At 53.6% G+C, this 8038-nt stretch overlaps 1 protein-coding gene and 1 non-coding gene across 2 annotated transcripts; both read left to right on the forward strand.

Annotated features, from left to right (window-relative positions):
• The first annotated feature begins 117 nt into the window (after positions 1-117).
• Positions 118-989, forward strand: LOC117639902 (N-alpha-acetyltransferase 38, NatC auxiliary subunit). Its single transcript, XM_034375902.1, has 3 exons — positions 118-326; positions 406-571; positions 677-989. Exons 1-3 carry the CDS (start codon positions 258-260, stop codon positions 763-765), a joined length of 324 nt encoding a protein of 107 aa, XP_034231793.1. The 5' UTR covers positions 118-257; the 3' UTR covers positions 766-989.
• Positions 990-7250: 6261 nt separating this feature from the next.
• LOC117645253 lies at positions 7251-7369 on the forward strand. Its single transcript, XR_004587718.1, has one exon. It is a non-coding gene; the product is annotated as a 5S ribosomal RNA (ribosomal RNA).
• Positions 7370-8038: the final 669 nt, after the last annotated feature.

Below are 8038 nucleotides of genomic sequence, written 5' to 3' on the forward strand. Positions count from 1 at the left end.
CCGGAAATTCTTTATAGGTTTAATTTTTTTTTCCTGGATGATCTCCGGAATACGAAATAAATAGAAAAGGTCTTACCGAGAGAAGGGTTTTTGATTTTTTGGTTGTGCACAGACTGCTGCTTCTGCTGCTGCTCATTTGTTTTGTCGTCTGTCTGCTATTATTGCTTATAATCGTAGGTTAGGTCGAACACAAATTTTCTTTACTAACTTATTTCCCATCCTGGTTTTGTAAAGAGGTTGTCAAATAATACGTAATCATGAGCCTTACTGAAGAGCTCACGACATCTCCTGTAGAGAGCTTGAATGTTAGCTGTGAAAATGAGGAGGTAAACTGTCTACCACCCAGTTGTTTAACCTTTTTGCAATTCACATTTATCCTTATTTATTTTCTTGTATGTCATGTAGGTGCAGGTGACTGAAACCCCTGAAAAAATCCAGCTTCGCAGCTGGCTTAATAAGAACCTTCGCATCGAAATGTCTGATGGACGGATTTTAGTGGGTGCCTTCCTATGCACAGATCGAGACTCAAACATCATTCTTAGTTCTTGTGCAGAATTTCTTAATAGTACCTGTGAGTTCTGATAAAACTAGTAAAGTATTTAGTACTTTGAGAATAGTCAACCTTCAACTGTGAAATTAAGCTATGACAATAACGGTGGTTTTCTTTTGATTTCAGCTGAGGAGGCTCGTATTCTTGGATTGGTCATGATACCTGGTCGACATATAGTTAGTATTCATGTGGATAATAGCTACGAAACCATGTAAATATTTTATCTTAAGTATAGAAAATCCTTTGTGTTTTATGAAAAATGTGGGAAGAATTTATGGCTCAAAACAACTATGTACAGTTATCTGACTTGAACAAACAGCAATTCTTTTCAGTTTAAAGGGTTAACAAACACAAAAATTCTTCTTTGTGTTATCATTTTCTTTGTCTGTGATCTGTGTGGTGTCTCCATGTGGGAGAAAAATAAACGCTTTAATAGTAACTTTTTTTATCATTCATTCAACCTTTATGGTTTGTTCTGAACTTCCAAGTATCCCCTCCGCTACAAGCTGATGCAAAATTAAAATCTATGAAGAAATAGCTGGAACCAAAGGGCGAAAAGAGAAAGCAGGTCTGCACCCACGAGCGGGGACGTTTCCCCACTTGACCCTCACCCTCATCATGCCCGCGAACATTGAGGAGGAGGGCGAGGCGGGAAGGCAGAACGAATGGGGTGCGCTAGGGACCGCCAGAGAGACCGCGCGGACCTCCAGGGGGTGGGGGTGGCACGACAATGCAGGATGGAGAAAGTGACTCCACACAAAGGGACACTGTCCGACACATCGGCAGCCGCAGCCTTTAAAATAGAATCCTATCATTGATTGATTCTAGATTGGCAGCGTTGACGAGATTCCCCCTCGATCAAGGCAAGCGCGCCTGGTCGGTGGAGGCGCTGTTTCATTCCTCTAAAATCAGACGAACATACTGCAGACCGCTTGCATTCGGCCTCTGTCAATAGCAAGGCGTAGCTTCGCTTCAAACGGGGCTTCCCTCGCGAGGCGGACCGGGAGGGGGGGGGGGGACATAAAAAGCCACTCTCATTTTGAACATCATCTGTCCTCATCGCTCTGTCTCTTTCTCCCCTCTCGCACCTGTAAGAAGCGCCTCGCGCATGCATGCGAACGAAACAGCCATGATTATAGTGCGGAACCGGCTTGCCCGCGGAGCGCCGGCCCGGCAGGCCACCCGAGAGAGGAATGCCATTCAGTACGGGGCAGCGGGTTGGAAGTTTGGATCGGATGAGAATCCGCTGCACGTGTCCGCCGCTCCGCCGCCAGCTTCTCTGCAGGCGCCCCGCTCCTCCAGCCTGCAGCGGCGCTTGCTCTGGCTGCAACGCTGCGTGCCCACCGACAGTGCACCAGCGAGGAGGGCGGTCAGCGACCCTCGCGCCCCGCCGACCTCAAGTCCGGCCGCAGTCCATGCCATGACAGACTGCCCCTGGCTGCCGCTGGCGCATGGCCTATGGCGTGACACGCACTTCGCATAATTCGCCGCTGACGAATCGGGCCCCACCGCACGACAGTGCGCTGCCTTGCCTGCGCTGCAGCGCGCCGGGACGCGACGGCGCGGTGAGGCGAAGCGCGCGCCCAGCCGCGGCGTGGAGGGGGCGGGCCGGGGGAATGCCAGGAGAGGGGGTGAGGTCGAGTGGGGCAGGGCCCGCCAGCCCCGCCAGCCCCGCGAGGTGCAGGGAGGGGGAAGGACACGCGCGCTGGCGGGGACGCCGCGTGGGGGAAGGCCAGCCCGGGTGGGGGAAGGGGGCGGAGCCTGGGTGGTGGACCAACCAGGCCGGCCCTCCGTGGAGGGGGGCACCAGCGTCGCGTGGGGGAGGAGGGCCGGCCTCCTCGACATGACATGACGCGACAGGCGGACAGGCGGCCGGCCGGCGGGGGCCAGCGGCCAGCCCGCCAAGGCGTCATGTTTAATTGCCGACGTGACCGGAAGTGGCGATGGCGCGGCGCGACATGTTGGAAAAAGAGCGGGCTAGAGTAGGGGATACTTGGATTATGGACGAATCGCATCTCGGTCGGCCACACTGCAAGTTCTACCAGATGGCGTCGTCGTGGCCGCCACCGAAAATCATCTGCTAAAAAATGTTGGAAGTCGAACCCCGGACTCGAGGGCGATCGCCGGACTCCGCTCCTACACTCGGCGACGCACTTACAGGCTCGGACTGGCCCCCAAAAGGCCCCGGCAGATAAGACCGCAAAAGGCCCCCGATCATCATTGTTTTTACCCTTCATGACCAACTTTGTGAGGCTGCCGCTCCCACACAAGTTGCGGTCAATAGCCTTCCCGTACAGGACATGAAAGACTAGGGTCTTAAGAATTCTAGGGCGTCGAGGGAGGCCTTTTACGGCAACTAGATTGGACACAGTGGACACCCAAAGTCAGCAAAATCAGCAAATTTCCGATATTCGACTACTTTTTGACCAACTTGGTCGGAAAATCATTGCGGTCAAAGGCAAAATCGTTGTGGTCAACGTCTTCCCTATACAGGGCATGAAAGAGTAGGGTCTTGAGAATACTAGGACGTTGAGGGGGGCCTTTTACGGCAACTAGATTAAACACAGTGGCCGTCCAAAGTCAGCAAAATCAGCAAATTTCCGAGATTCGACCACTTTTTGACCAACTTTGGTCCCAAATCGTTGCGGTCAAAGGCAAAATTGTTGTGGTCAACGTCTTCCCTATACAGGGCATGAAAGAGTAGGGTCTTGAGAATACTAGGACGTTGAGGGGGGCCTTTTACGGCAACTAGATTGGACACAGTGGCCGCCCAAAGTCAGCAAAATCAGCAAATTTCCGAGATTCGACCACTTTTTGACCAACTTTGGCCCCTAAATCGTTGCGGTCAAAGGCAAAATCGTTGTGGTCAACGTCTTCCCTATACAGGGCATGAAAGAGTAGGGTCTTAAGAATACTAGGACGTCGAGGGAGGCCGTTGGCCGCTACTAGATCGAAGCAGTGGCCGCTCAAATTCAGCGAAAACGGCTACTTTCGGGGATTCAATCACTTTTTGACACACTTCGTGACGTTACTGGTCACAAATCCAAAGGCCCCGGCAGATTTTTCTGCCTGTCTGCCCTGGCCAGTCCGAGCCTGCGCACTTACCACCACCCGACCATCACAGCGTGCGATGCGACGGGTTCGAACACTACACCGTGAGGCAGCGAAAAATGTTGGGAGTCGAACCGCGGGGATTCGTGACTAGTGTCGACACCTCTGCGCGTCACCAAACTGCCCCCATGAGTTTGACAGTCAAAAGAAATGAGTGTGGATGCGGGGTCGATCGCCGGCCCAGCAAAGTCGTTGTCAGCCAACACAGCGCCTCCTGTGACGGGAGCAATGTGTGCGTTTTTGCTCACGTTGTTCGGGCGGAAGGGTGTGATTATTCCTTTGCGTCCTTGCTGGGCTTGCAAGTTTATGGTGTATGGTATGGTGGCACTCTGCGGCGAGGTTGACCAAAGGTGCTTGTCGCCAGGCTCGCCGACCCGGTCCTCGGCATGCAAACGAACGGAGGGCAGCGGTCCGCCGCACGCCGCGCGGAAAGCGGCAGGCGAGAGGGGAGGTGGTGGGGAGGCTGCGAGGCGGAGAGGGGGGACGCGGCAGGCCAAGGCGCCATTACACTTGGCAGGAACTGGCGGCGGGAGGGGTCCGGAGGGGCCCACGACTCCGGACCGGGTGGGCTGACGGACAAGGAAAAAAGAACAGTCGCTTGCGACGAGAGGGTAATCGAAGAGGAATTGGAATGGCGAGGGATGTTCATCAATTATTGCCTACTTACGGAGGCGAAGCTTGGCAAAACAGGCGCTCTTATTTTTTGGGAGGGGGAGGGGCGCAGGCGGACGACGAAAAGCATATGCTTCGGGAAATAATTGCTCAGCGACATAGGCCCTAAATTAGTCCGAATGCCTATTGAAAATTAGAATCCGGTCTTTGAAACTTAGATTTGAGCCACTATCAGCGGTTCTCAACCTTTTTCGGCTCGCGACCCCAAATTTGTAGCCAAATATTTCCGCGACCCACAGGAAAAATCGTGTTTTTGGCCTACTTTAAGCATCCTCTGCGTCTGATCTGAGGCGGGCCTTCGTCCTTTTTCAACGGGCATTTGCTCTTTGGACCTTCCTTTAGCATGCCTTTGTTACGGAGAGTGATTATCTGCCTTAGTTTAGGAGCAGTATTAGCTCAAAATTGATGAAAACGGTCAAAAATACCTTTAAAGTCGGTTTTGATCAACTTTGAGAAAACACTGCACCCAAACTAAGGCAGATAATCGCACTCCGTAACAAAGGCATGCTAAAGGAAGGTCCAAAGACAAAATGCCCGTTGAGAAAGTACGAAGGCCCGCCTCGGATCAGACGCAGTGGCTGCTTAAAGTCGGCCCAAAACACGATTTTTCAAAGGCATTTTTGACCGTTTTGCTCAACTTTGAGCCAATACTGCACCCAAACTAAGGCGGATAATCGCACTCCGTAACAAAGGCATGCTAAAGGAAGGTCCAAAGACGAAATGCCCGTTGAGAAAGTACGAAGGCCCGCCTCGGATCGGACGCAGTGGCAGCTTAAAGTCGGCCCAAAACACGACTTTTTAAGCAGTTTCCGCGAATTAATGTTCGCGGCAGTGCTCGGCAGCTGTAGGCCAACCGGGAAACCGCTGCGACCCCAGGCGACCCCAGGCGACCCCAGCTACCTCGCTGCGACCCCTCAAAATTTTTTCGAGACCCCACTTGGGGTCGCGACCCCAAGGTTGAGAATGACAAGGTTGCCATGAGACTCTAAGAGTGTCATAATTTGGTATCCATTTTGTAAGAAAAAGCGGGTGAACACTAGCGCTCAATTTCCTCTTTTCTTTCATCAAGCTCTAATTTTTTGGAGAGGACGTGCAGGAGTGCCTATCCACTAGTGACCTGAGTTCAGGCTCAAATCCCACCTGGTGGGAGTTCTTATCTTTTTTCCGCGCGGCGCGCGCGGCTTGATTGAGACAGTGCATGAGCTGGAGGGGCGGGGGTGGGGGGCAGTGCGGTGCCTTTCACCCCATTGGCTGTGACGTCACGCCGTGCAGCCGGGGCAGAGCGCCAGGGAGGCGGAGGCCGGAGGGCCCTCCGAAGGGCGTCAAGGGGTGGGCCCCACGCCCCACGGCCCCACGGCCCCGCGGCCCGGCCTACGCGGTGGGCGGCCCGGGGCGCGGGGAGTGGGGAAAGCGGGAGGGGAGGGGAGAGGCGCGTGCCGGCTTGACTGCTTGACGTCCTCTGCGGTGTCTCATCAAAGACATCAGAGGGTTCCTATGCATTGCGGCTCACAAATTTATTCAAAAGATAATGTAGGGTGATTTTATGGACCCTGACAAACTCTGTTATTAGAAGCGAAAGGCGCTTACCTAACTTAACCTATCTCCGAAGCTATTTTCTCCACCCGTAAGAAACTTTGTTAAATTTAAATTTTATTTTAATATCACGTTAAATTTTAAATTTCAATTTTTTTTAAATTTTGATAAAATAATTTTTATAATTTTTTGAGAGTGTGACACAAGGTTCGGTTGAGACGGAAAAGGTCCGCGAGCTCCAAAGTATTCACCAACCCACCCCCATTTTAAGGTGTTTTTCTTTAGACGCACATTTTATTTGCCCGTTTAGCCACCATGATGACACAAAAACAACGACCCCTTTGACCTTCCACCCTCCACCCCGCCCCCGCGACTCTCGCTTTCATCCCCTCTACATCCTTTGTGATGCTGCGGAAGGGGAAAGCTCCATTACCACTGCAATCGGACGACGTGGGGGCGGCACTGGGGGCGGCGTGACGTGACGCGGGGGAATGTGACGCCCCCAAACACGCCAAACGTGACACGTGACACGGCACAACGTCACTCAACGGCACAGCGTGATACACCAAACGCGATGACGGTACATAACATCTCAAAGCGTCTTGAAAAAATGTCAAAATAACAAAACTGACGCGGCAAGGGGGCACAAGAACGTAACGCGGACCAACGGGGCGCGCGGGAGCAACGGCCTCAAATAGGGGACCGAGGACAATGCGATGCGCAGCTCACTCTACTCAGCTCGTGTCACGACGTCACTGTCCTAACAATAATGACCGGTATGTGTCGCACTGACGCACTTACGCGCACGTTTGCTATTATCACGATTTCGTTCCAGTGTGTATTGTACATGGGACGCGAGGCATGTGCACGAGACTCGATTCACTTTGAGACGCGCCGAGCTTGCGACACAATGCTCAGGTATTTCAGGGCAGATCGCGTCGAAGCAAAGGGCAAAGGTAACTGTCACCGCCATGCACTGTCCAGTGAGTGGACGCTGATTCCACGAGCCGTTCTCATCGCTCTGTCTCTCTCGCACCTATAAGAAACGACCTGTTAGTGCGAGAGAGACAGAGCGACGAACACGACTCTCGGCGGCGGACCGCAATCGGATGGGATGAGGCGGAGGGGAGGGGGAATCCGTACCGCCGGTGCCGCTGTAGCGAATACGGAATGTGCGACATCAACTTTGCAGGGGCAATCTCGGCGCGCGGTGTATCGGCAGATCGGCCGCGCCATTCCTGTCTTCTCAGCCGCTTGCTTTGCGCTGACGGCGCGGACATTCGCGGGCAGCGCCGTCAGCCGTCGGATAGGCAGCCCACTCGGCTGCTGTCGGCTCGCGGCCGGCGGCTTCGGTTCTCATGCGCCGCGCGCCGCATCGCCGTTCGCCAACGACCATACCACGCTGGGTCCACCGGTTCCCTTCCGCACACCGAAGTTAAGCAGCGTTGGGTGCGGTCAGTACTTAGATGGGTGACCGCTTGGGAACACCGCATGCCGTTGGCATCTCTTTTGCCATACAGAGAACAGACAAAAGCAATTTCATTTTAAATTTTTATAATTTTTAGCATATTTTTTTTTATTTGTCCATTCGAAAGAAACTGCTTTGCTGAGCTGGCCGCATGTCGAGGGTGCCAAAAAAATACTCAAACTGCTAATTTTTAAATTTTTAAAATTTTCAGCAGAATAATTTTTATCCGTTCATGTAGACGGAAATGCACGGTATGAACAGAGTCGTGTCGTCTACCGTAGCAAGGCGGGAAACAAAGAACTTCGGCTTCTAAGGTTTGGACCTCAAGTCCGGCCGGGCCTGAATCCCCGAAATTGGGTCTGAACTCGCCACTGAAGTAGCGTGCGTGTGGGTGCGCACTAGTGGGCACTGATGCGCCCTCTCCATGTCCGAGTCCACTTGCAGGTTGCCGCACGGCGTAAGGCGCACGCGGGGTGGGAGGGGGAGCCACGGATGGCAAACCAATTAAATTGAGAGCGCGGCCAGGCGGGCGGCTGTCCGCCTGTCTGCCGGCGGCGCGGCGGCGAGGCGGCGCGCTGCGCGGAGTAGTGGGAGGGATTGGCGAGGCATGGCGCCTTAATCACGATCATTTTATTGATTGCTCGGCCCGCCCGGCCGCCTGCCTCGCTGCGCTGCGCGCGGCGGGTCCTGCCACCGAGTCTGGG

The sequence above is a fragment of the Thrips palmi genome, unplaced genomic scaffold (assembly GCF_012932325.1).
Source record: "Thrips palmi isolate BJ-2018 unplaced genomic scaffold, TpBJ-2018v1 HiC_scaffold_1, whole genome shotgun sequence".
Lineage (NCBI taxonomy): Eukaryota > Metazoa > Arthropoda > Insecta > Thysanoptera > Thripidae > Thrips > Thrips palmi.

Excerpts from the sequence above, each read along its gene's own strand:
- LOC117639902 (XM_034375902.1), top strand. The coding sequence starts at position 258 with ATGAGCCTTACTGAAGAGCTCACGACATCTCCTGTAGAGAGCTTGAAT. Across the intron at positions 327-405 it reads TTAGCTGTGAAAATGAGGAG|GTGCAGGTGACTGAAACCCC; the intron begins GTAAACTGTCTA and ends TATGTCATGTAG. Across the intron at positions 572-676 it reads AGAATTTCTTAATAGTACCT|CTGAGGAGGCTCGTATTCTT; the intron begins GTGAGTTCTGAT and ends TTTTGATTTCAG.